Genomic DNA, 28,000 nt, shown 5'->3' on the forward strand with positions numbered 1-28,000 from the left:
AATAAATGATCCGTTTATAATGGGGAGGACGTCTTAAGCTATGAAACTTGCAGGACGTTTTAATGGTACAAAGACCTCTTATATACCAAAAGATCAAGGCAAATTTGGTTTCTCATGTCATGACCCCTTTAAATTTATAGATGCAACCACGCTCTCCACATACAGGAGGATGACTGGGGGAAAAGTACTCAAATGAGTATTCTACTTTGTCACAAAAGTAAAAATAAAAGAGAGAACACCTGCTATGAATGGTGCCAGGTCACATGACCTATCAGTGGAGGTTTGAAGAAATGAGTCCCACCAGATATATGAGTCTCACCTTAGTACCCAAGCAATCCGATTGGTTCAAAGCTTGTTTTATGGGTAATCGCTTTAGTGCCTTGTTACAAATCAGACAAAATCACTTTATTATATAAGCCAAGTCGTTTGAACTATGTTATAACGACCATTAATGTCTTTTAACTTAGCCTATGTTTCATAACTGAACTTTTAAATATTATTATTCTTTATTAGTATTCATAATCAGTTGTATTATGTATTTTGTGAAGTTTTAAGTGCATGAGCCAGAGTGTGCATTAAAACGTGTGTGAAGATTACATGTCAGACACATGGAGATTTAGGAATATACCACGCAATGTAGCATATGTTCTCCAATGACAGACTATGGAAAATGTTCACTGAAGTATTCTCTAAAAGGAAAGAAGGGCTGTGTTAGCATGCTCTACACATCTATTTTAAACATCTATTTTAAACATGAACAACATTTTTCCAGCTTGTAGGGAAACCATAAGTTCCCTAGTAATCTGTGCTAAACATATTTGGTGCTTACTTAGCCTCAAACAATCTCTCTGCTGCAGCCCTTTTTGTTGCCACAGCTGCAGATGCCTGACTGTCATGTGGAGTGGTTTCATCTTAATAACAGGAAGCCTTCACACATCAACTGAAGGGTATGTGACGCCTATAAATGTTCGAGTGTGACTTCTGTCTTTGTCTTCTCACTGCAGTGTATGTTAGATATATCCAGCTGCAGACCCGCAGGACCACCAGTTTCAGAACCCCAGCGCCAGAACCGGAAGTGAGGGGCGGAGTTATTGACAATGAGACAAGCAATACAAGTCTACAATAACTACAAATTAATTTAATATTCCTTCTGGAGATGCCCGAATGTTTTGTTCAAATATTTGACTTGCTGTATCCACATTATATAATAGATATAGAATCTACAGATGTACAATACTCTGCATTGTGAAAAGCCAGTGTCAAGGTCCAGCACACTTCTGAATGATTGGTGCCAGTTTTCATAATTAATTTAACAATGGTGTCACTTTACAATAGTTTGTGGCATTTTCTCTCATGCAATTATTTGAAATACGTGATTGGTAAGTGTCAATTTGTGGTGCACAAACAACATACTCCTGCTTGTAGTACCACTTCAATAAGAACATTTTACTAAAATAGCGAAATAGTTTCTATATTCTTGTATACGTTAGTTACAAATGACAGCTTAACTGTCCTATATACAAATAGAAATAAATGTGTTATCATAACAACTGTATTTACAATATGTAGGTAAATACATTGTCAAAATTATTATAAAATAATTATTTTTTATAAAGTTATAATTATTATTAAATAATTATAACTTTATTATAAAAAAAAGAACCAGCCTAGTAAATATAAATGCATACAACGGACCACGATATTAAAAATATGAAGTCCAATGTTTCTGTATCTTAATGTATCATTATAACATACGTATAAAGTATGACGTTTCGTGTGTAATAAAAGCATACCATTTTGTGTCTAAGCAAATTACGCTCTAAAACGTTAGGTGGCGTTACTCGGTTTAGAACGTAAGCTCCGCCCCTCACTTCCGGTTCTGGCGCTGGTGTTAGAACGTAAGCTCCGCCCCTTTCTTCCGGTTCTGGCGCTGGGGTTCTGAAAAACTGGTGGTGCTGCGGGTCTGCAGCTGGATACTATAGGTTAGATGGCCTTCTTGTAAGAACACAAAGTTTATAAAGACATTCTGGTTGTTTTCCCATTTCAGTCTGTAATGGAAATTTTATTTAGAAGTGTTTTTTACTTATATAGAAGTGTTTTTTTACTTGAATATTGAAATAAAAAGAGTTTAACCCAAGCTATTAGAAATGCATAAGTAAAGATAAGCTTGCAGGAACAAAATGTTATAGAAAGCACATAGAAGGGACTATGTGTACTCCAAGTGACCTTTTGGGTACTAAGTGTATTTTAAGTGTGAAAAGTATGTGCACAGCTTTTGATTGAGCAAGAGATATGCAAGAAGTGTGAATTCAAGCATCAGCTAAAAACAGGAAACTTTTGCAGACATGACATTGTTCTGACCAGTTAGACTTTATGTTAGACAATAAGTCTTGGACTTTTTTTATCCATTTATAAAACATTTCCACTCCATTCAGGTCACATACTGGGAATTAAGCAATACAAAATTGTCCCAAAGCTGTCATAGTACTAATGGAACAGATGAGCAAATGACCAAAACTAACTGTAAAGCTAAAGGGTGTTATTCTCACCAGAACAACAAAATACACGGACCTTCCAAACCAAGGTCCCATGCAAATGAAAGTGATATTCCTCCTAAAAGCAGAAGGGGGCAGTACTGTGTAACTTCAGTCATGCTGTCCAACCGTGCAATAAAGAAGAAGAAAGCATGCACGAGAAAGTTGTAAATAGACCAAAGAATGTCCTGTTCATTGGAACTACGATAAATATTGGCGATTTGTAAGTAAATGCTCTGTTGTTAAGAGATAAAATGATTTAATAGTAGGTTTCTGATTGAGTCTAACTTTTGTGAGTTGACAAACAATGATAAACAAAACTGACAACACACTCTCTCTCTCTCTCTCTCTCTCTCTCTCTCTCTCTCTCTCTCTCTCTCTCTCTCTCTCTCTCTCTCTCTCTCTCTCTCTCTCTCTCTCTCTCTCTCTCTCTCTCTCTCTCTCTCTCTCTCTCTCTCTCTCTCTCTATATATATATATATATCTATTATATATATTAGTGGTGATTATTAGTGGATGAATGGAAAAAGTTAACATCTTATGAATCTTTTGTCTCAATGAAGGCTCATGCACAACAAAGTTTTCCTTCCCTCAGTTTACTTAAAGGAGTCTGTAGTTCTCTTAGCTAAAAACTTTCTTGCTGAACATACAGACACAAAATGTATATTCTTGCATCTTGAAACAAGTTCTGTCATCGGTTCACTGACTTCCATCTGTTGACTCGTTCCTGTTGTTAACTTGTTAGAGAATAATAACTTCCTACACTCACACATCCTATGCTCAATTCCACTTCTCATTACAGTATACATTTCTTCTAATGCAACAACCTTCATACTTTAAAAAAGTACACTGCAATTTTTTTGTTCAAATTTTTAATTAGTCAGTCTCTAAATGTTCTTTTGTCTTTCACTGATTCACTATGATAAGCCTATTATAAGTGTTATTTTAGACCTCGGGATAGTATTTGCGTACATGCGTCACTCGCTCGTGCATTTTTAATTTGTAGCTGCTGCTCAAATGGTGTCTTTGTAACTATGTGGGCGGTCAAATATTCAATATCTCTGCTCTCCATAATTAAGGTAGTCGGTACATTATCAGCTGGAGCAGTTTAAACTAAGATCATGTAATTTAGGCCTCCTCTGCAACTTATTTTTTCCCTCAGTTTACTTAAAGGAGTCTGTAGTTCTCTTAGCTAAAAACTCTCTTGCTGAACATACAGACACAAAATGTATATTCTTGCATCTTGAAACAAGTTCTGTGATCGGTTCACTGACTTCCATCTGTTGACTCTTTCCTGTTGTTAACTTGTTAGAGGATAATAACTTCCTACACTCACACATATGCACATTTTTCGCCTTAGCACAGTTTTACGAATGGCAGATTCGGCACGTTTGGTGGAGGAGCAGCGGTACTTCCAACTTCAGTATTATTTCATGATGTTAAACTGGTGAAATTACAAACAAAAAATTGAGTGAGTAAGGTTGACATGGAGCAGCTAAATCGCAAACCTCCGGAGAATCAACCTTTAAAAAGCAGAACAGAGGAGAGTCTGCTGGCAAAAAAAGAGAAAGCGACAGAGCTCGTAATAAAACAAGAATCAACATAGGCTTGGCTTCTCTGAGATGGCGAGAACTGAGGGATTTGAAATGTTGTAAAAGCGATGCAAGATGGCGTTTTAATTATACAACAGGTGAGTCATTTATTTTATTGATCATATAAATTGTCATATGTCGCTCTCTAACAGAGTTCATTGTAAAGCATGATCTATTGTGAAGAGTAATTTCATTATGGTTGTTGTAGCGCCCAGCTGGAAGGTAGCAGCGTGTCTATTAATGAGTAAAGCTACAGTAACGTCTCCTAGTCAGCTTGAGATCATTTCCATCTAAACTGGTTATATCTCTTAAGCCTATAGTGAATGTTTTATGAGCAGTAGGATAATCATATTCATCCGCACAATCACGCAAAACAGAAGCACAACCAAAACAATGTTCCTCCGCAAATTGCATGCATTTTTCCTTTTTTACTTCTAGAGGACAAAAAGTAACATAGTACCTTTAACTGAGGCCTAAGTATTTAAATAACTTATGGGGTTGTTGTATTGTTAATGTATGTGAATTTTGGATGGTTTAATGAGTAATACATTTGAACAATAAATCTGAATGTTTACATCTCTATTCAATCTGTTTCCCTAGTTGATGGCTTGGAGTCCCGACTGCATCGAAATGAAGCCTTCTGAGAATATTATTGGAGTTTCGAGGGCCGAGACGACTAAGGAGAGAATGGAAACTTTGGTGCTGAGCAAAATGGAGGGATCAGCGGTGCTCTTTTGCCAACGGCTGAAATATACAGTGAGAAGTATTCAGGTGCCCGATGAAAGACCTTCAGATACTAAAACAGAAGCTGAACCATCCGAATTCCTCCCCTCGAATCGCAAAAAGACTTGTGGTAAAAAATTCAGCTGTGAGCTGTGTGGCATGGAGTATCAGCGGAGCTTAAACCTGGTGCGTCACATGCGAATACACACAGGAGAAGCGCCGTACACCTGTGAACTCTGTGGGAGGGGCTTCCGACGTTCAGACTGGCTTAAATTACACCTCGCCGTCCACACGGGTAACAAACTGAAGCGCGTGAAGAGCTTCAGTTGCAATCAGTGTGGGAAGAAATTTCGTGACTCCACCAAACTACAAAGTCATTTATACAAACACAGAGGCGAGAGGCCGTTCGCCTGCGCGCACTGCGACAAGACGTTCTTCAGTCAGGCTGATCTTAATCGCCACCACTCCGATTCTCATTCTGAAAAACCGTTCTGTTGCCCCCTGTGTGGAAGTGAATTCTCACGCCGCTCGACGCTGCAGAAACACATGCGGATTCACACGGGAGAGAGGCCTTTCTCCTGTCCAGACTGTGGAAAGACTTTCCCTTATAAATACTCCTTTGATATGCATCGTAAACTGCATTCAGACAAAAGTTGATGTGATGCACATTCATGCATATCACATGAATTTATGATTTACTCTGTTTATTCTAATTTATTTTCATGCATGATGCCAATAATGAGCATTTACATTTTATTACAGTTTTTCTCAGTTGCTTATACAGTATATAATAAATCATGTTCATTTTTTTCTAAAACAAAGTTATACATGAGCACTATGAATCAAAAAAAAAATTCCAGGACTTGCAGCTTTACAACATTTGATGTCATGTTATTTCCCCCCAAAAAACTATTCTTTAGATAAGGTCTGTAAACTCCTTTCAGTCTCATCTCATCACATGGATGCTGCACACTGGTGGTGGTTGAGGAGAGATCCCCTGATATGATTGTAAAGTGCTTTGCGTGTACAGTACAGCGCTATATAAATGCCTCATTCATTCATTCATTCATTCATCAGGAGGAACTTTGGGGTGGTGATGGCGCAATGGATAAGACACATGCCTTTGGTGTGAGAGACCCGGGTTCGAATCCACTGTGAGACACCAATGTGTCCCTGAGCAAGACACTTAACCCCTAGTTGCTCCAGAGGCGTGCGACCTCTGACATATATAGCAATTGTAAGTCGCTTTGGATAAAAGCGTCAGCTAAATGAATAAATGTAAATGTAAACTTGCGGCTTTATCGAGCTCAACGGCTGAGCTGTGAATGTGATATAAACAAAATAATCTTAAAAAGATATGTCCTGTTTCTGTTTCTTCCTGTTTCAAAAACTAAATGTAAAGGTCTTGATTAAAGCATTTATCTGCAATAGCAGCTGTTCACACAGAACACGGTTTTCCATTCCACTGTGCTACTTTTCCATTGTTTTTTAAACACGCTAAACGGACGTTTTTAACCATTGCACTCGTGTCTTTTTTTTGGTTATGACAAATGCGGTGCTTAAGTTAAAATAAGTTCAACTTCTAAAAAATGTGTCTCAAGACCTTGTGTTATTTCCCCATTCAACTGCCTGTGTTTTGCTTTGAACGTTTTTGCTGTCTGTGTGAACCGGCCCTAACTCCTGACTGAGGCCAAACTACATTAGAGTATCTTAAGGAAAGACTGAGATTTTTGTGCTGTCGCTCAAAATGTTCACATATTTCACTGTGAAATATTCAGTGTTGTTTTTAACATTGATTCTTATATAACTCTACCCTCATTCATTTGTATGTTCATCTGTAGCCTACAGTAAGTTTTGTTTGGGCTGTTTAGTATTAGGATTTTGTTTAAAATCAACCATGGCACCATGTCTTTGTAAATATGTTGGCGGTCAAATATTCAATATCTCTGCTCTCCATAATTAAGGTAGTCGGTACATTATCAGCTGGAGCAGTTTAAACTAAGATCATGTAATTTAGGCCTCCTCTGCAACTTATTTTTTTTCCTCAGCACTCTAAAAAGTTAAATACTTTCGCCTTAGCACAGTTTTACGAATGGCAGATTCGGCACGTTTGGTGGAGGAGCAGCGGTACTTCCAACTTCAGTGTTATTTCATGATGTTAAACTGGTGAAATTACAAACAAAAAATTGAGTGAGTAAGGTTGACATGGAGCAGCTAAATCGCAAACCTCCGGAGAATCAACCTTTAAAAAGCAGAACAGAGGAGAGTCTGCTGGCAAAAAAAGAGAAAGCGACAGAGCTTGTAATAAAACAAGAATCAACATAGGCTTGGCTTCTCTGAGATGGCGAGAACTGAGGGATTTGAAATGTTGTAAAAGCGACGCAAGATGGTGTTTTAATTATACAACAGGGGCCATATTCACAAAGAATTTTAAGGCTAAAAGTAGCTCCTAACTGGCGAATTTAGGAGCAACTCCTAAAAATAATGGGCGTGTCACTCCTAACTTTAGGACTCCTAATTTTTTTCACTAAGATTAAATTACGAAGCATTTTAGCCCTAAAAGTAGCACCTAAGTCTGGGACAGCTTAAAAGAAGTCGAGAGGACTCCTAACTCACTAAGACCTATTCACAAAGGATCTTAAAATCGCCGCGCGACACAGTGTTTTGGAGACTCAATGACACGGAGTTATTACAAAAATACCACCTTAACCGTGAGGGAATACTGATTGTTGTGGATCTTGTGAGGGATGCAATAACAGCGCCAACTAATCGCAACAACCCAATCAGTGCGAATTGAAATGTTTGATAACACTTTGCTACCTGGCAACGGGGAAAATGCAATTAATGCCAACGATCTAGCGATATCCCAACCATCGGTAAGCAGATCCATCCACCAAACCATCAATGCACTCTGTAGACCCCATATTATTCGACAGTTCATAAGTTTTCCTTTGGACATTCGCCAACTCCAAAGAAACAAAGCCAGCTTTATGGATATTGCCGGTGTGCCCGGAGTGGTCGGTGCTATAGATGGATCGACACATATAAAAATAATGCACCACGTCAGGATGAGGACGTGTTTGTGAATAGAAAGAAAACCCACTCCATCAATACCCAGATTGTGTTCGATGCAAACTTCACAATTCTCGATGTTGTATCCCAGTGCCGAATTTCCCTTTTATTTATTTATTTATTTTTCAGCACCAACTGGGCCAGCAGCAGTAACTGATCCTGCGTCCAGTTGGGCTTTCTTTTCCGTTTTGGTGAGTTCATAATCCAAAATTGACGTCATCCATAGCAACGAAGACTCACTCTTAGTTTAGGAGTTGTCATTTTTCCTTACTAAGAGTAGGTCTGAAAGGTGTTGTGAATAACTTTTAAGAGAACACTCCTAGCTAAATTCTTTTAGTGCGATTTAGGAGTACTCCTAGTGGTAAGATAAAATTCTTTGTGAATAAATTGCCATATGTCGCTCTCTAACAGAGTTCATTGTAAAGCATTATCTATTGTGAAGAGTAATTTCATTATGGTTGTTGTAGCGCCCAGCTGGAAGGTAGCAGCGTGTCTATTAATGAGTAAAGCTACAGTAACGTCTCCTAGTCAGCTTGAGATCCTTTCCATCTAAACTGGTTATATCTCTTAAGCCTATAGTGAATGTTTTATGAGCAGTAGGATAATCATATTCATCCGCACAATCACGCAGAACAGAAGCACAACCAAAACAATGTTCCTCCGCAAATTGCATGCATTTTTCCTTTTTTACTTCTAGAGGACAAAAAGTAACATAGTACCTTTAACTGAGGCCTAAGTATTTAAATAACTTATAGGGTTGTTGTATTGTTATGTGAATTTTGGATGGTTTAATGAGTAATACATTTGAACAATAAATCTGACTGTTTTTGATTGAAGATTGAAACTCTATTCAATCTGTTTCCCTAGTTGATGGCTTGGAGTCCCGACTGCATCGAAATGAAGCCTTCTGAGAATATTATTGGAGTTTCGAGGGCCGAGACAACTAAGGAGAGAATGGAAACTTTGGTGCTGAGCAAAATGGAGGGATCAGCGGTGCTCTTTTGCCAACGGCTGAAATATACAGTGAGAAGTATTCAGGTGCCCGATGAAAGTCCTTCAGATACTAAAACAGAAGCTGAACCATCCGAATTCCTCCCCTCGAATCGCAAAAAGACTTGTGGTAAAAAATTCAGCTGTGAGCTGTGTGGCATGGAGTATCAGCGGAGCTTAAACCTGGTGCGTCACATGCGAATACACACAGGAGAAGCGCCGTACACCTGTGAACTCTGTGGGAGGGGCTTCCGACGTTCAGACTGGCTTAAATTACACCTCGCCGTCCACACGGGTAACAAACTGAAGCGCGTGAAGAGCTTCAGTTGCAATCAGTGTGGGAAGAAGTTTAGTGGCTCCACCGCACTCCAAAGTCATTTATACAAACACAGAGGCGAGAGGCCGTTCGCCTGCGCGCACTGCGACAAGATGTTCTTCAGTCAGGCTGATCTTAATCGCCACCACTCCGATTCTCATTCTGAAAAACCGTTCTGTTGCCCCCTGTGTGGAAGTGAATTCTCACGCCGCTCGACGCTGCAGAAACACATGCGGATTCACACGGGAGAGAGGCCTTTCTCCTGTCCAGACTGTGGAAAGACTTTCCCTTATAAATACTCCTTTGATATGCATCGCAAACTGCATTCAGACAAAAGTTGATGTGATGTACACATTCATGCATATCACATGAATTTATGATTTACTCTGTTTATTCTAATTTATTTTCCTGCATGATGCCAATAAAGAGGATTTACATTTTATTACAGTTTTTCTCAGTTGCTTAGGCTATATATAATAAATCATGCTCATTTTTTTCTAAAACAAAGTTATACATGAGCACTATGAATCAAAAAAATATTTCCAGGACTTATTTCCCCCAAAATTTTTTTTAGATAAGGTCTGTAAACTCCTTTCAGTCTCATCTCATTAAATTTCAAGAAAAGCAATGTATAAAGGTAAGTGGTATCACACATGATTGTGTAAACATGAATGTATAAACCACTTGAAGTATAATCAGTGTGCGAGACAAGGTTCATCTCTACAATAAGTCAAATCATTTATGGCCATCTAAGGTTGGTTTCATCAAGTTAATGGAGAGTAAACGCTCTTTTTAAATTTAAGCATTTGTTTCTGCTATTTAAATCCTGAAATTTAGCCTTCAGTAACATTTAAATACACTTTCCTCCTACACTTCTATTAATTTTCCTTAAAGGAACACTCTGACATTTTGGGACTTTAGCCTATTCAACTTATCCCCCAGAGTTAGATAAATCCATTCATACCTTTTTCATCTCTGTGCGTGCTATAAGTCTGTTTGACGCACCCACCGCTAGCCTAGCTTAGCACAAAGACTGGATGTAAATGGTTGCAGCTAGCATACTAATCCAAATAAGTGACAAAATAACGCAAACATTTTCCTACTTACATGTTGTGATTTGTAAAGTCACACAGTGTACAAAAAACAAAGTCATATGAGACACAGACATATTTTAACCGTATAAATACTGGGAACTATATTCTCTGAAGGCGAAGCACTGCTACTTGGGCGGAGTGATAACCGCAGCACCTGAGACGCGCCGTGGTGAGGAGCAGAGAGTTCGTTCAGAGCGCGTCTCAGGTGCGCTGCGGTTATCACTCCGCCCTATATTCAGGGGATATAGTTCCCAGTATTTATACGGTTAAAATATGTCTGTGTCTCATGTGACTTTGTTTTTTGTACACTCTGTGACTATACAAATCACAACATGTAAATAGGAAAATGTTTGCGTTATTTTGTCACTTATTTGGATTAGTATGCTAGCTGCAACCATTTACATCCAGTCTTTGTGCTAAGCTAGGCTAGCGGTGGGTGCGTCAAACAGACTTATAGCACGCACGGAGATGAAAAAGGTATGTATGGACTTATCTAACTCTGGGGGATAAGTTGAATAGCCTAAAGTCCCAAAAAGATAACCCTTCATTTCTCTTGACCTTAAAGGCTACATAATTTCAATACATTTATAAAACCAAATTTATTGAGCAATACGATAAACTCTCGGCATCTGGGAATGTGAGGAAGCAGTAAATTTACTCAGGGAAGTCACGGGTTGAAGCCAAGGTAACTTTCAAGGTAACGTAAATTGGAATGTTCGGGAGTTGCCCAGAGAGAAAAAAGGAAACGTGGTGGGATGCGGGATGGAAAAGGGAGTTAGTGCATTCCCCGGCCGTGTTTAATGAAATGAATGCAACCACTCCACATACAGGAGGATGAGTGGGGAAAGTACTCGAATGAACATGTCATTAACAAGTGATAATAACAGTACGTGACCGTTATAAAGCCACCACAACCTCATTTTATTTAATATATTAATTCACTTTAATCTACATTAATTACTTTGAATGAATTTATACTGATGGTCTTAAAAATCTCCCACTTTTTTTATTTTATTTTATTGCAGAACAAGAACACTAAAGGATTTATACAGAGTCGGCTACTGTTAGTGTTGGGGAACACCGTTTGACCCCATAAAGAGAGACCAACATGTTCAATGGAGACCAGGAGTCAAATTTTAAATTCAAGTTGACAAAGTTTACTGAAGACATGTCCTTCACACTTCCAAAGGCCGTAGAAAATGATAATCTAGCCTCAAACTCTCAGAAACAAACAAAAACAATATAGGTTTATGACAGATCAGTTGATATAATTTTCTAAAGGTTGTGCTTGGTTAACAGTATGGCTACAGGTCATTCCAGCAATGTCCGAACATGTGAAGTTTTTGCTAATGTGGTTATTTAGAGACAACACATTAAGTTCTCATTAAGCAGCTATCGGGATTACTTCTTATCTGGGCGGCTGCTGAGACCGTTCATTTGGAATGGTCACATGACTATCACATTCCTAACAACTCCTGCAAAAACAACATTAGATAAAACATATAGGCCATATCTTCCCCTTCAAGGTCGAGTCACAGCACATCACCAATGCATCCACACAGAACAAACATGAGCTGACATTAACTTCTACAAATAATTAATTGTCTCATTTCAACATATAGTGATCAATGGTGCTGTAAAGAGTTACAATGGCAAGAGCAACAAAAAACACGGACCTTCCAAGCCAAGGTCCCTCAAATTAATGTGATATTCCTCCTCAAAGCAGAAGGGGGCAGTACTGTGTAACTTTAGTCATGCTGTCCAACCGTGCAATAAAGAAGAAGAAAGCATTCACGAGAAAGTTGTAAATGGACCAAAAAATGTTCTATTAATTGGAACTACAATAAATATTGCCGGGTTGCAAGTAAGTGCTTTGTTATTAAGAGTTAAAATGGTTTAACGGTAGGTTTCTCAGTGACTGAGTCTAAATTGTGTGAGATGACAAATAACGACAAACAAATCTGACAAACATTTAGGGTCTCTCTACGTCCAAATGTCCTCGCAAGGAAAGTCTTACCATTAAAATGTTTTGGTCCCCATGAGGAAAAAAGCTTTAAAATAATACGAAATTATGTTTTTTTGAAAATGTTAAAATGCAGAAAGTTTTCTGTGACGGGTAGGTATGTTCTGTCTATGGACAGTCCCCATATAATATGGTAAGTAACCCAACATTGTGTGTGTGTGTGTGTGTGTGTGTGTGTGTGTAGACCCTATATATAATATCTAGTCTAATATATATATATTAGACTCCCTTGCTGAACATACAGACACAACATTTATATTCTTGCATCAATGAAGTTCTGTCATTGGTTCACTGACTTCCATCTGTTGACTTTTAATTTCCTGTTATTAACTTGTTAGTGCATAATAACTTCCTTATATACTCACACATATGCTCAATTCCTCTTATCCTCATTGAAGACTACGTTTCTTCTAATGCAACAACCTTCATATTTGAGGTTGAGTGTGGGGTAATTGTCCAAAAAACTTACGAGGTTATTGTATAATTTATTTATGGGGAATTTGGGTTTAATGTGTGTTAGAAATGAATTGACTCCAACAAAAGTGTCCCCCCAGTCTCTGTCTTTATTCAGGCAAATGAATAAACAATTCGTCCAGCGCTGGCGGAGAGAAGATTCTCTAAACTCAGACAATGGTTTAGCACAATATATAGAAGGAGTATAAGGGGAGTATTACCCCTTCAACCAATAAAACCATACATTACATCATATAGCATAGTTATATAACACATCCTAAATATGGTCAGTTTCCTGTCAAAACTCCGCACATGCATGTATACCCGAACGGGACCCTCCAATGGAAAGAATAGGAGACCCTCGAACAAGCTCTCCACTTGAGCAATAGGAACCCTCTTAATGTATAACAGATGTGACCATTACATCAACATAAAGAAATGCTGCTGCATATGCAGGTCTGAGAGCATGCAGGGATATTAAGAATATAAAACAGATATTTCTAACAATGTGTAATGTATTTGAAGAATAAATCTGAATGTTTACATCTCTATTCAATCTGTTTCCCTAGTTGATGGCTTGGAGTCCCGACTGCATCGAAATGAAGCCTTCTGAGAATATTCTTGGAGTTTCGAGGGCCGAGACGACTAAGGAGAGAATGGAAACTTTGGTGCTGAGCAAAATGGAGGGATCAGCTGTGCTCTTTTGCCAACGGCTGAAATATACAGTGAGAAGTATTCAGGTGCCCGATGAAAGACCTTCAGATACTAAAACAGAAGCTGAACCATCCATATCCCACTTTTCAAATGGCAAAAAGACTTGGGGTAAAAAATTCAGCTGTAATTTGTGTGGCATGGAGTATCGCCAGAGCATAAGCCTGGTGCGTCACATGCGAATACACACAGGAGAAGCGCCGTACACCTGTGAACTCTGTGGGAGGGGCTTCCGACGTAAAGACTGGCTTGTACTGCACAGCAGCGTCCACACGGGTAACAAACGAAAGAGCGTGAAGAGCTTCAGTTGCGATCAATGTGGGAAGAAGTTTAGTGGCTCCACCGCACTCCAAAGTCATTTATACAAACACAGAGGCGAGAGGCCGTTCGCCTGCGCGCACTGCGACAAGACGTTCTTCAGTCAAACCAATCTTAAACGCCACCAGGTCGATACTCATTCTGACAGCAAACAATTTTGTTGCCCTGTGTGTGGAAGTGGATTCTCACGCCTTTTTTCGCTGGAGAAACACACGCGGATTCACACGGGAGAGAGGCCTTTCTCCTGTCCAGACTGTGGAAAGACTTTCCGTTATGAATATACCATGAATATGCATCGTAAACGTCACTCAGCCAAAAGTTGACGTAATGCACATTCATGCATCACATACGTTTATGATTCATTCTATTTATCTGTTTTATTGTTTTAAGCCACATCCCTTTTATTGATTTGTTTTCTTTTCTTATTGAATCTCATTATTCTTGTTCAGTGCTAATAAAGAGCTTGACTTTACAAGATTTCCTTTTTAGTTTTGATTTCTTTTTTAGTTTTTCTACATCGCTATATTCTACATGGCAAGTTATGCATACATTACTGTGCAAAAGCCTTAGGCACGTTTGTATTTTCACCAAAAAATGGTTTTAAGTTATTTATATATTTTGCTGTAGTGTATATCTTTAATAATCCAGTGAGATTTTTGTATTCACAGGGAGTCTTGACACCTTGTGCATACAAAAATCTCACTGGATTATTACAATTAATGGCAAAATTAATGTTTGGATGAATTAATGTTACGTTTAAATAACTGGTTTCAAAACCATTTTTTATGGTGAAAACACTAACGTATTAGCATAATACCTAATACTTTTTTACTACTGTATAAGCACTCCTCTATGAATATGATCAATTTCCATCATAACCTGATATCCGTTAAAACACTTTATTTATAAAAAATATGTTTTCCTTAAAAATGTCTTATTCTCCCCCCAGATTTTTTGCAAAGCAATTTACTGAGCAATACATTCAGCATGTTTTGACGACAGACGGAGGCAGCACTGACTGTCTTTGGTTCTGCTACTGGACAACTGAAGAATGAAGTGTCAAAAGTTGGAGTTGCTCCTTTCTGGTTCAGACTCCGAGGATGTGCCTTTGAACAAGAACATTGCAAGTAAGTGCTTTATGATTAAGATTTAATATAATTGACCAGTGATTTTCAGATTGAACTGGTAACCTTTAAAGTGAAAAATTGTTAAAATATATAGCCATTTAATTTAAAATCTGAATACGTGTACAATGGAAAATTGGGCTGGGTGGACAATATCGATTTTGTCAATGATGTTTCCCGTTGATTCGTGAGCAAATTTCTTCAAACATTATAAGCAATCCTGCCATCCAATAATCGAAATTGCTTCTTTTGATATTAAACAAAGTGTCAGCTTTCATATTTTGTCACTTTTATAACGAAATTCAAGCAATAAATGCAGTTTTGACGTGTGGCAGATTGCAATAGCCGTCTGTCCTGAAAGAAGCTATATTGAAATATTTAAATCGTCTTTATAGATGGGTGTTTAACGTCGCATTTGAGTAGTTACGTGGTTTGACAAATGTAGGGGAGAGCGGGGCACAACCTAACGCATTTTGGTTTTGGCTCAATTATTTAAAAAATAATTAGGTTAGATTAATTTTTCTTTTACACAAGAAACATACACATCTCTGCTACAAATGAACACTTAAAGTTTTTTTCTAGGACCTTCCATTTTCGTACAGTTTTACTGGAAGTGACAGAAGTGCAAATGTTACAACTTACCCCATATGCGGGGTTAGTTGTAACAGACAGAGGGGTTAGTTGTAACACTTATGTGTAACACACATAATTCAGTACTATTTTATCTGTATAGTTTGATATTGTTTGTACATCTGTATAAATAGATATCCATACATCCATCCCTCATCCAATCACTTAGGTAAAGTTGGTTTTATATTCGCATATTCGCACATTCGTGGACTTCCGCGTTCAATAACTCGTGAACTAAACGTTGTTGCTACACAAAACACCTATCACATATAACTACACATATAACACCAGAAGCTACAACCTATTTTTCCTCAAAACGATCTTTCCTTCGCAGTGGACAAAATACATTGATCTCTATGCGCAGGCTTCTAAGAAGGGACCATCTGCAAAGTGCAAACCTGAAGGAAAGCTCGTTTTGATGAAGATTAAAATATTGAAACAATGTTATTTGTGTAGGAACAATATTCAGCTCACGAGATATTGAATATCTCGGTGAATATCTGAATATAAAACCAAATTTACCCAAGGTTCAGACTGGATCATGACCTTCAGTACCACATACGTGGACAGCGCCACGAACATAGTCAAGTTTTCAAAAAAAAAGTTGCCAAACAGGGTAAACATAGTTTTAGGTTTGATATTTGATGCGTATTCACCTAGACTGCTTTAGTTTACTTTTGTGTATTCTACATACAGTACGCAAATATTTTTATGTAAAACTTACAGTAATTCACCAAATGGATTTTTTCATGTTCCAAAGGTTGTAGTACTTTCCTAGTGACCAGATTGACTTACTACAGGTCAAATTGTGACCACAACTCCCTTACTGTACGTACAATTGACAAATAAGTTTATGAAAAAATTACTGTAATTCGTTGTAAGTATTTTTTCGTGTTTCAAAGGTTGTAGTACTTTGCTAGTGACCAGACTGACTTACTACAGGTCAAATTGTGACAATACCACCCTTACTGTACGTACAATTGACAAATATGTTTATGAAAAAATTACTGTAATTCGCTGTAAGTATTTTTTCGCGTTTCAAAGGTTGTAGTACTTTCCTAGTGACCAGACTGACTTACTACAGGTGACATTTTGACAATACCACCCTTACTGTACTACAATTGTCAAATATGTTTATGAAAAATTACTGTAATTCACCTAAAGTATTTTTTCGTGTTCCTAAGGGCGTAGTGCTTTCCTAATGACCTGACTGACTTACTACAGGTGAAATTTTGCCAATAACTCCCTTACTGTACATACAGTACACAAACATTCAGGCTAACCATAAGCTACATTAGCATTAAGCTAATTTAGCTTGCTAATCTGGTTAACATGCTTTTGTGTTCTCATTCTTACACTGAAGCCTCTCCTCGGCAGTTTAGTAAGACAGTGTCAACTGAGTGGCACAAGCTGCTAAACCACGTATCACGAGCCCCGAATCATTCCGGTCGTGGGTTCGAATCCTGTGTGGCACATGCCCAGACCGCAAGAGGTACTGTGGCCTTAAGTGGTGGAAAAGTTGCTTCTTTTCCAGATATGGTGTCTATATGTGAAGGAACTCAATAAATACCAACATGCAGCAAATGTATATAAAAATTAATAATTTTGAGTTGCTTCGCACTTGAAGTATGGACCTTATGCACAATTAACACAACTTCCCAGTGGCGCAATGAGATGAGAGTCAGGCATCTGACCCAGAGATAGTGGGTTCAAGCCCGTGTGGAACGACTTTATAAAATTGTGTGTAATGTTGTGTCATATCGATTCCTTTATTATTTAACATTGTACTAATCTTTCTTCCTCTTGGGTTAGAAATAAGTTTGTCTTGTTCATTATGTGTTTATTCTCATCTGAACTTCTGTTCATTTTGAGTTAATTTTCACCTGTACTTCTGAACCAGCTGTTTTTTCATGTATGTTCAATTTCTGCTGTTTTTACTCTTCCTGCTCTTGCTGCTGCTTCAGGGGCTTGGCCCCGTATCGCTGCTTGCAGCTATATTTCCACTTGTTCCTTAACCTGTAACCAAGAATACTAACACACACAGACACAGTTTCTTCAAGATTGGATTTGGCCAGGCTTTAACAATAAACAGGAGAGTATTCTCAAAACATCAAGATAACATGTTCTTTCTCTCACACTTTAAATCAACTGTAAAGTAAAGACTTTAACTAAGAAATGGTCTCTCAACTATAGACTTCAATGACCCCTGCTGAGACCATTGCTATCAGGGTACCCTAGAAAAGCAGATGGATGTAGTAACACCTGTTAAAGAAGTCCATATTTCATCTCTGGAAGCCAATGAGGCAAAATGAGCAAGCACTGTTACTGCATTCCTGGCATGGGCCAGACCCTTCAGTCACACCTCAGATATCAAATACAGACATTTAAAGGATACATTAAATAACATTTTCGATAATCACACTGGTAATTTCTATAACAGAGTAAAATCTCATAAGCCTAGAGAAGTCATTCAACTCATTTGATATTTAGAAGGAAAAATATTAAAATCACTCATTAGAATCCAGAATCCACTTCTTCGGGACTTCATAACAAAAACTAAACTTGAATCATTACAATAAGGGTGTTGCTTATTTATAATGTTGAAAATATGATTAAGCTAAAATCTTTACCGTTATTTTAATCAATGAAAGAAATGTGTTGTACAAGGAACAGCAGTTCTAATACTTAGCCTACTTTTATCTAAAACATTTATCAAAATGAATTGAGTAGAGTGATCAGTAGGAACATACTATAACCTTTGGAACATGGAACAAGCTGAAATTACAGTATTTTTTAAATAATACTATGTATGTACTGTACTTACAGTAAGGTCGATATTGGCAATATTTAAACTGTAGTAAGTCAGTCTAATCACTAGGAAAGTACTACAACCTTTGGAATATAAAAAAAACATTATAGGTGAATTACAGTTTATTACATAAACATATGTAATAAACATGTAATAATGTGTATCACATAAACATATTTGATGATTGTACAGTAAGGGAGGTATTGTCAAAATGTCACCTGTAGTAAGTCAGTCGGGTCACTAGGAAAGTACTACAACCTTTGAAACACTAAAAAATACTTACAGTGAATTACAGTAATTTTTTCATAAACTTATTTGTCAATTGTACATACAGTAAGGGTGGTATTGTCACAATGTCACCTGTAGTAACTCAGTCGGGTCACTAGGAAAGTACTACAACCTTTGGAACATGAAAAAATACTTACGGTGAATTACAGTAATTCTTTCATAAACATATTTGATAATTGTACGTACAGTAAGCAAGGTATTGTCACAATTTCACCTGTAGTAAGTCAGTCCTTTCACTAGAAAAGTACTACAACCTTTGGAATATTCAAATAAAATCACTATAGGTGAATTACAGTTTATTTCACAAACATATGCAATAAAAATGTGTAATAATATATGTAATAATATGTTTATTACATACCGGTAAACATATTTGATAATTGTACAGTAAGGGAGGTATTGTCAAAATTTCACCTGTAGTAAGTCAGTCTGGTCCGTTGGAAAGCACTACAGCCTTTTGAACACGAAAAAAAACTTACTGTGAATTACTGTAATTTAAAAAAAAACATATTTGTCAATTGTACGTACAGTAAGGGAGTTTTTGTAAAAAATCTCACCTGTAGTAAGTCAGACTGGTCACTGGGAACATGCTACAACCTTCGGATAGTAAAAAATCCCTTTGGTGAATTAATGTAATTTTATTCTAAAAAGTACTTATGTAAATTATGTACAGTGAGGCAGGTTTCCTAAATACAATCATTATAATGCACTTTTTATTGTTGCTAAAGTACAATCAATAGCATTAGAACACATAATGTGAGAGATATTTGCTGGTACATCTGTAGTTTGCAAAAATGTAGTTGTCTGTTTGCACACAATGAAAAAAAAAGACAACTTTTTAGACGGTCCCTATCTTGTTCACCGCACTACATTGGACATTCAGTGAACATTCGCAAGTTTGTATGCCATTAAAACAATACTTGCCCATTTTGATCGATTGTGGAAAATGTTGTAGTTCACCATCCTTGTCCTAAAGATCATGTAGCTGCTTTTATTTAGCAAAAATATGCTTTATTGCATATGTTATTGAGACACTTTTTAAGCAAAAAAGTGTGAATGTGCGAATATAAAACCAACTTTACCTAAGTCATCCAATCATCCTTCTATTATGGATCAATATCATGGATAGAGATATAGTAAAAGGGCTGAACAGTTTTGCATGCAAAATTATTATTCTTATTAATAGTAACAGTAATAATAATAAAAACAAGCTTAAAATCACATTTTAAAGTGTTTATTACATGAAAACAGGCAATATTTTTAATAAATAAACAAGTGATCAATATAGTAAACAAATCCCATAGCCTACAATATTGTGAACACTTGGCGGCTTAGTTGTAACACTGTGTTACAACTAACCCCGCTGTGTAAAAAATATTTTAAACCTAGCTAACAGTTGCTAGGAGTTGCTGACATGTTTCAAAATGGTGCCATGTTTTAGCCAACAAGACAGTGATTAAGGCAATATAAAGTTAGATTTGGTGACGTACACACACAACTCAGAAACAGAAAAATATGTATGATGAAAAAAAATACTTAGATGGTGTCAAAACACTCTTTGTCCCGTATCTTCACAAAATATTACCAAAACTTTTCACAAATCCACGGGAGACCGTCTTCTGGCAGCGAGAGAAAAAGAGCGTAAACACAACCCGCGTGACCCTGAGTAACTACGTAAAAGGTCCGTGTTACATTTAGCCCCGCGTTAGGTTGTGCCCCGCGCTCCCCTATTAAAGGACGAAAATTCCTGGTAATATAATGTTATAAAAGCTTCAACGAACCGTTACACAGAAAGCCTTGCTTTTCCTTTGTAAACAGACTGAGGGGGTTTTCATTGCTTTTGTGTCTTTTGCAGCGTTCTAAAAATGTTGACGCTTTTTTATTTTCTTTTATTCTCATTTCGGTTCTTTGCGTCTTTATTCTTTCACAGAGAACGCGTGAACGTTCTAAAACGCGGCGTCATTCTTTTAGAACGCCGTGTCGTGTCATGCGCAAGACGCATAACAAACATTTAGATTTTTGTTCGCTTATTGGAGCATATGTCTCGTGTATGCAAATGTATGTTTACATGTGTGTAACATTACACCTCTTAAGTCATACATATACCAGTACAGTTGTAGAGTGATGGTTACTTTTTTATTGTAAGCTATCAATAATTTTATAATAATTCTATCACCATTTTAAAAGTAGATTTTCCATTATGATCATTAAAAAATAGTTTGCGAAATTTGTAACAGAACTGATTTCCCCCCAACCCAACTTCATTTGACCTTAATTCATCATGATATATGTCATTGCGGTTTGTGGTACAGGTGGATTTTTAAAAGGCCAAATATTGCCAATTTTATAGGCCTGGCAAATACACAAATCCTAAAGTTTTTGGGTTACTCTTTATTTTAAGGTGTCTGTGTTACAGTGAACTTATACATTTAAGCACTGAGTAATAATAATTAATCACCTACCTAATAATGAATGTACCTATGTTTAGGAATAAGGGTTGGTTTAGATGCATGTAATTATGCATACTTTATAGTTATTACGTGTAACAAGGACACTGTCAGTGTTAGCATTTTTTAACACTATTTTTGTTTTAAAGTTACTCTTTGAAATGCTATTAGATTAGATGCAAAATCAAAGCAAGTGTTAAGTTGTTTTCAGAACTAGCTCTCTGCAATGCCTTTTAACTAACTGACGTTTTTTTTTTTTAGAAATTCCCTCACTGTACAATATTTATATTCTTTCTTGCAACTTTGAGTTAGCCTATATAAAACTAAGCGATAAATATGAGTGTTTTATTTCTCAATCTGTTTCTCCAGTTGCCGCTGTTTCTCTTGGTGTCCCGACTGCATCGATATGAAGCCTGTGATCAAACAGGACGAGTCTAATACTGAACGGGAGAGTTCATCAGAGACCCATGAATTTATGATTTAGCCTACTGTTTATTCTTATTTGTTTTGAGCTATGCCCTTCTAATTGAAGATTTGTACCTGCATGATGCCAATGAAGAGCTTTATATGGTTTTTTTTATTACAGTTTTTCTTAATTGCTTGCATACTAAAGACAGTTACTGTAAATCACGTTAATAATTTTTGTAAAATAAAGTTATACATAATGCACTATGAATCTGTTCAAAACATATATCTTGTTCTGTTTTCTCACATTATTTTCCTCAATAACAAAGTTGCTTTTCTTTAGATATGGTCTGCAAACTCCTTTCAATCTCACATTTCAAGAAAAACAAAGGTGTGCGTTTTCACATAAGATTGTGTAAACGTGCATGTACAAAACACTCAAAATGTATAATCATACACTACAAGACAAGGTTCATCTCTACAAGTAGTCACATTTTGTGGCGGTCAATCAAAAAATGTTATTCTTCGATTTTTTTTAGCACGCTGAGAATAATTTGCATTAAGCAATGCAAAGCAAAATGAAGGCTACAAATAGTCAGCAATAACATTTTAGGTTTAAACTGTTAAATTAAAAATAAAAAGCTACCCTACCCCCTAATCTACCTGAGCTCAATCTCCTTTTCATTATATAGCTACTTTGGAGTTTTTATTATTATTATCAGTTATTAAACAGTATTAATCCTTGTTATGACCAACAATGCCTCCGTTTAAGACAATCTAAAAGATCGGTCATGCTGTGTGTGATACAATAGCAGCATAAACTCATCCGTTTCCAAATGTTCTAATATAATTACCATTTGCATTTGTATTGACTTAATTGCTACCTCGTCATCTTTGTTATTAAAGCAATAAGCTACTCAATGCCATTTATTGCAATGGAAGTTTAATTTCATCAAGAGTAAATGGAAAACAGATGCACTTAAGCTGAAAGCACTTAAGCACTTAAAAAAGTTAAGTAGGTGTGTTGCTGTATGTTCATCCTAAAATACACACACACACACACACACACACACACACACACACACACACAGCCTTATATTTATCAATGAGTTGACAATACATTTTATCCGATTTCTGGAATATATCATTCAATCTACACCTTTTCAGTTTACACACAGAGCTCACAGTACCTATAAGTGTACTCAGAACACAGGATGTGGTATACTTGTTTTAACTTAGAGGATGTGTGTAAATGTGTGAGCCACAGTTAATTAATTCATAGCCTCCCATGTTTCTCTTAGTTCATTAATTCCTACACTTATTATAATTTATTAAGTGGACGGGAAAAGAACAGACTCAATTTATCTTGACAATACATCCATGATTTCAATGCATTTATGTAAACAGACTTTTACTTAGAATTGTGTCTCCCTCTGCAGGAAGGAAAGGGAAACTACAGCATCTCAGTTAGTTCATGGCTCCTCCCATAGTTACGTCACGCCGCCGACGTTGGCTGCACGCAATGGCCACGCCCCCTGTGCGGGATCTTTCTGTCGGACTGTCAGCTGTAGCCAAGTCACCAAACATCAAGCCGAAGCACACCTAAAAATGACCGACCAAGGGCTAACGAACGAAGCAGCCGCCGCTGCGTGTAAAGACGGAAACCCAATCACTAAAGTAAGACGCTGCTTTTGAGTCCAGAACTAGATTTTTCAATCAAACACGAAGATCGTCGGTCATTTCCCTGTTCTCCTTTATAACTCAAAGCACTGCAGGAAAATAGTGCGATTCATTACATCTCTCTTACGTTGTTTATTAGTTATTTATCCGCCTCTTTGTTTGTTACTCAACTTACTTTGATTAAGTTTGTATGCGTAACTGCTTTATTGTTCGGTCATGTGGAAATGCAATTAAAAAACATTCTGTATGGAATGCAGATTTATATGTTAGTAACATATCAATCTGCATTACATTCAGATTCAACCCTATTTTAATTCATTTAAAGTTACTATGATGACCTTTGACATTTTACACAGATTAAGTGTTGACCTGTGGCTCCTAGAGTGTCACACGAGTAGTGCAAGCATACACATTTTTTACCATAAGCCAGGACACAAACTTTAGGTAATATCAGGGAATTATATTGTAACACTTTGTGTCCATTCTTTGAAAAGTCATGCCGTAAACAATCTTAACCAAATAGATGCTATAAAGTAACATCTGTATCAGAGAGATTAATAATAATTCATAACAGCACATCCACAGTGCAAACATTTACCAGAGATTGCTAGACTGATGTTTGATGCATTTGCAAAACGATAAACTACTCTTCTTTTTTGGAGCTGAGCTGCAAGATATTACAGAATGAGCAGATATGGATTTCTAAAAGCATCATGCACAGCCTGAAACTGCACCAGCTGATTATTATCAACTCCAAAATCACTGCTGAATAATTTGAATCGACCCTTTTCACATTTACGGGTTTCTCAGAAGCGGAAGTCGTCAAAGTTGGGTAAACTTCTATAGTGGTGAATGAGAGACTACATTAAATATATTATTTGTGTTCCCGTTTGCTCAAATAGCAAAAGAATAACGCAACAAGAGTGCTTTCTAAACTTTCAAAAAGTGGGAACATACAGAGAGAGATTGATAACGGCAGTCGGAGGAGAGAAAGATGTCAAATTTACCGTCACTCCCACAGCCGCTGTATTAGAAACAGCCTCACACAGCTAGGTTTTTTTTTTGTAATTTGATGCAAAAGAAATATAATACAAAATATAGTGTTATAAATGTACATACATTAGAAAAATATATATATATAAAAAACTTTGCAGGATTTATGATAGTGATGACTGTTAAAACGCCTCATCACAGTCTGTGAAGACTTTTGGTTGTTGATCATTTTCATCACATTTTCCATCATTTAAATGATGTTCTTCTGACCAAAAGTTCTTCATGCCACTGTAGGACTTCATGATGCAGCAGACAATGCTGAGGGTTAAGGATCCAGTTAAATCCCTGGATTTCTACACACGCATCCTGGGAATGACGTGAGTTTACTAGTGTAAAAGATTGCATCTCTCAGCACTGAATTTTTTCTCTGTGAATGTAAGTTCAGTCTTGACCTGATTTACTTTAGTTTTCATCTGTCCGGTTCCACAGACAAGGCTTAAGCAAGTCCCAGACTAAAATGTGTGTTTTAACTGAAAGCAACTTGTACTGATATATCTTAAAATATGTGCCTTTGTTTTGTCTCAAGACATGTTTGGTCTTTTATCTAAGACACGTTTATAAAAGCTGTTTAAATGTCCGGGGTTAATCCTGGCTTAATCTACACCTGGTCTGTGAAACCAGGCCATTACTTTCTAATATCCAAATGTGTTATGCATGTAGAAATGTTTTACATTTTAGTTTAATTTTGGCTCCTAATCAAAATTGCATATTAAAATGCATTGCAATAATGTGAATGGGCTTTAATTGCTGACCTTTGCAATGAAGTATGTTTTAATGCAGATGTTTTATTATAGGCTGTTACAGAAGTTTGATTTTCCCCCCACACGATTCTCCCTCTACTTTCTGGGCTATGAGGATAAGAAAGAGGTCCCCGCAGATGTGAAGGAGAGGACAGCCTGGACGTTCTCCCGCCGAGGCACTATAGAGCTCACACAGTAAGTTCAGATTAAAACCTTCAGCCATTTAAAAGTCCATACAGGTTAACCTTCTGCATTGAGTAGAAAAGCCCTTTAACAGAACCTGCCAGATATCACGGTAAGGATGGTAAAGGAACACGCCGACTTTTTGGGATTTCCAGAGTTAGATAAGTCCATACATACCCTTTTCATCTCCGTGCGTGCCTTAACTCTGTCTGACGCACCCACCGCTAGCTAGCTTAGCACAAAGACTGGAGGTACATGGCTCCAGCTAGCATACTGCTCCCAATAAGTGACAAAATAACGCCCACATTTTCCTATTTACATGTTGTGATTTGTGTAGTCACAGTGTGTACAAATAACAAGGTCACATGAGACACAGCCATCTTCTAACCGTATACATACTGGGAACTATATTCTCAGAAGGCGAAGCACTGCTACTTCTGCGGAGTGATTAGCGCAACACTCTGAGCGAACTCTCGTCTCCTCACCACGGGGCTTCTCAGGCGCTGCGAGCATATACCTCCAGTCATTGTGCTAAGCTAGCTAGCGGTGGGTGCGTCAGACAGAGTTACGGCACGCACAGAGATGAAAAGTGTATGTATGGACTTATCTAACTCTGGGGGATATGGTGAATAAGCTAAAGTCCCAAAAAGTCGACGTGTTCCTTTAAGGGAAATTCACACTGCACCAACAGACACAGACCAACAGTCACCAGATTACAGTACGTCACTTCTCAGACATTCCAAGACCGGCAAACGGCGATTCAACATTGTTTAAATCTGCGAAAAAGAGAGCTTACAGGGACGCTTACACACTGATCCGAAACCAGGTTTCAGTTGCCGTCAGTCTGTGCCTGTCTGTGCAGTGTGAATTGGCCTTTACAGTATGTGGCATAAGACCTGAAAAATGTCATTGTAGAGCAGGGTATGCAACCTTTGGCACGCGGAGGGATAATCACTGGCACGGGACATTAGCTAAAGAGGAGTCCCTGAAACTTGCATACGGATGTACTTATTCCTTATAGTCACAGTCAGTTTTATTAAGTTAATGTGCTACGAATACTAGTGCGAGATTTTAACCTGCGCTAGCACACAGATCCGACAAACCATTGACAGGGCAGAGGTGCGCACTTCTGTGATTATCCCTCTGTGTGCCATAAGGTTGCCGACCGCTGTCGTAGAGCCTGTCATCAGAAGTCCATGGTGTGAAGCTGTTTTCATGTGCCATTCTGTATTTCTTTTTTCTCTTTTTATCAGTAACTGGGGTTCAGAGACAGATGACAGCCAGTCTTACCACAACGGGAACACAACCCCAATAGGCTTTGGTGAATATAACATGCAGAACACAATTTCTCCCTGTCATAGTATCGACTGTGATTGAAGTCGGGCTGGACTATATATATTTTATATATATATATATATATATATATATATATATACACACTGTGTTATATATATAATTGGTGCTTTATTAATTTATAGGAACCGTCATTTTGACAGCCATCTTGCATGTATGAACTAAAAGACACAATAAATATAGTTAAAATATTTCACTATATGGACACAAGAAACATTTCACCAATATAACAGTTTACATTACTGAACAGCAATACTTACCCAGATATATTTTAACTAAACATTTTATTACTTTAATAATGCCAACTATTCAAATTCCGTTTTGGCGATTTGTTTCAAATCAATGTTACACTTGTCCCCAAAGCATTTCGCTATCAGTGTGACATTCATGATGTTGCAATATTTTATATAGCCAGAAATATATATATGCATACATATATGTGTGTATATATGTATATATCACACAAATGATATAAACATACTTTTATGTTAGATGCGATTAATCGATTGGACAGCCCTATGGCAAATGTGTGCAAATGTAGTCATGGATAAAAAAGAAGAACGTAATATACTTAAATTACATTATTTACCAAAAAATGTAAAATATATTTATCTTAGGCCATATTGGAATTGCTGTCCCGGATGTCTATGCTGCCTGCAAGCTGTTTGAAGAGAATGGAGTGACCTTTGTAAAAAAGCCAGATGATGGTAAGTTCTTTCATTTTATCCTATACAATTATTGTAGTTACCGGTACATAGTGTTTCTCCACCAATAACAAACTAGCTAAACTTTCATTTCTAAATATGTTAGTCTCGTGGAATGTACACATTTAGGATGTTTATATTTGTATGTTAACGGTGTTCTTAATAGCATACTCTATGCAGTATCATATATACAATGCAAATTTTCTGTTTGCATGGCATACACAAATAACTTTTTTTTATTTGCATTAAAAATTTAATTAAAAAAGCAAAATATCCCTTTTTGATTTCCAGGTGTCACTGGAATACGCAACTGTCATACAGAAATACTTTGTTAATTTTCATTTTATTTTCATTCTGTCTGTCTTGCAGGTAAAATGAAGGGCCTGGCCTTTATTCAGGATCCTGACGGTTACTGGATTGAGATTCTCAGCCCCAACAACATGGTGTCCATGACTTCTTAAAGACTGTTGTTATGCTGTGAACTGATCAGAAGACACTAGTTATGAAAATCAAGGACAGTTTGGGATAAAAAAAAAAAAAATGGGCTCAGTGAAGACAGACCATCTTTATGTATGACAGCGGCAGTGTGTTAGACTGAATTAGGCTGAATGTAACAATATAATGCAATTTGAAACCTTTTGAAAGTATGAAGTCCTAAGTTCTACTTCATTAAAATCAAATATTTTTTTAATTGATGCAGTCCTAGCCCTAAAACACTACTTTTATTTGTTAAAATAAAGCAAAGAAAGCATTTTTGTT

General features: G+C 37.1%; 3 protein-coding genes across 12 annotated transcripts; all 3 read left to right on the forward strand.

The window, feature by feature from the left end:
* Positions 1 to 814: 814 nt before the first annotated feature.
* On the forward strand, positions 815 to 27,992 carry LOC307010031 (lactoylglutathione lyase-like). Of its 7 annotated transcripts, none has more exons than XM_079634367.1 (7): positions 2,685 to 2,757; positions 22,968 to 23,205; positions 24,496 to 24,578; positions 25,056 to 25,196; positions 26,438 to 26,505; positions 27,155 to 27,244; positions 27,611 to 27,992. In XM_079634367.1, the coding sequence occupies exons 1-7, from the start codon at positions 2,687 to 2,689 to the stop codon at positions 27,700 to 27,702; spliced, it is 783 nt and encodes a 260-aa protein (XP_079490493.1). In that variant the 5' UTR covers positions 2,685 to 2,686; the 3' UTR covers positions 27,703 to 27,992. The 7 variants fall into 7 exon arrangements, with proteins under 7 accessions (XP_079490495.1, XP_079490494.1, XP_079490491.1 ...); XM_079634364.1 differs by lacking the exon at positions 2,685 to 2,757 and adding an exon at positions 21,788 to 21,919; XM_079634370.1 differs by lacking the exon at positions 2,685 to 2,757 and adding an exon at positions 22,576 to 22,744.
* LOC307010033 (uncharacterized protein) lies at positions 2,678 to 21,806 on the forward strand. 4 transcript variants are annotated; one of them, XR_013800143.1, is made up of 4 exons: positions 11,576 to 12,184; positions 13,366 to 14,149; positions 14,775 to 14,952; positions 21,493 to 21,806. XR_013800143.1 is itself a non-coding variant. In XM_079634372.1 (3 exons), the coding sequence occupies exons 1-2, from the start codon at positions 12,474 to 12,476 to the stop codon at positions 14,146 to 14,148; spliced, it is 786 nt and encodes a 261-aa protein (XP_079490498.1). In that variant the 5' UTR covers positions 12,459 to 12,473; the 3' UTR covers position 14,149; positions 14,775 to 14,911. The 4 variants fall into 4 exon arrangements, 3 of the variants coding, with proteins under 3 accessions (XP_079490499.1, XP_079490498.1, XP_079490500.1); XM_079634372.1 differs by lacking the exons at positions 11,576 to 12,184; positions 21,493 to 21,806 and adding an exon at positions 12,459 to 12,476 and having other exon boundaries at positions 14,775 to 14,911; XM_079634374.1 differs by lacking the exons at positions 11,576 to 12,184; positions 21,493 to 21,806 and adding an exon at positions 12,740 to 12,815 and having other exon boundaries at positions 14,775 to 14,911.
* LOC307010030 (uncharacterized protein) lies at positions 6,228 to 10,020 on the forward strand. The gene is made up of 2 exons (XM_079634363.1): positions 6,228 to 8,111; positions 8,788 to 10,020. The coding sequence occupies exons 1-2, from the start codon at positions 7,977 to 7,979 to the stop codon at positions 9,565 to 9,567; spliced, it is 915 nt and encodes a 304-aa protein (XP_079490489.1). The 5' UTR covers positions 6,228 to 7,976; the 3' UTR covers positions 9,568 to 10,020.
* Positions 27,993 to 28,000: the final 8 nt, after the last annotated feature.

The sequence above is a fragment of the Phoxinus phoxinus genome (genome assembly GCF_949152265.1).
Source record: "Phoxinus phoxinus genome assembly, chromosome: 14".
NCBI lineage: Eukaryota > Metazoa > Chordata > Actinopteri > Cypriniformes > Leuciscidae > Phoxinus > Phoxinus phoxinus.

Bases quoted from the DNA above. Each gene is read 5' to 3' on its own strand.
- LOC307010030 (XM_079634363.1), top strand. From the start codon at position 7,977: ATGCAAACTTCACAATTCTCGATGTTGTATCCCAGTGCCGAATTTCCC. The intron at 8,112-8,787 runs GTGAGTTCATAA...CTGTTTCCCTAG, and splicing joins GGGCTTTCTTTTCCGTTTTG to TTGATGGCTTGGAGTCCCGA.
- LOC307010031 (XM_079634364.1), top strand. From the start codon at position 21,795: ATGAATCTGTTCAAAACATATATCTTGTTCTGTTTTCTCACATTATTT. The intron at 21,920-22,967 runs GTGTGCGTTTTC...CTCCCTCTGCAG, and splicing joins ACATTTCAAGAAAAACAAAG to GAAGGAAAGGGAAACTACAG. The intron at 25,197-26,437 runs GTAAGTTCAGAT...TCTTTTTATCAG, and splicing joins GGCACTATAGAGCTCACACA to TAACTGGGGTTCAGAGACAG.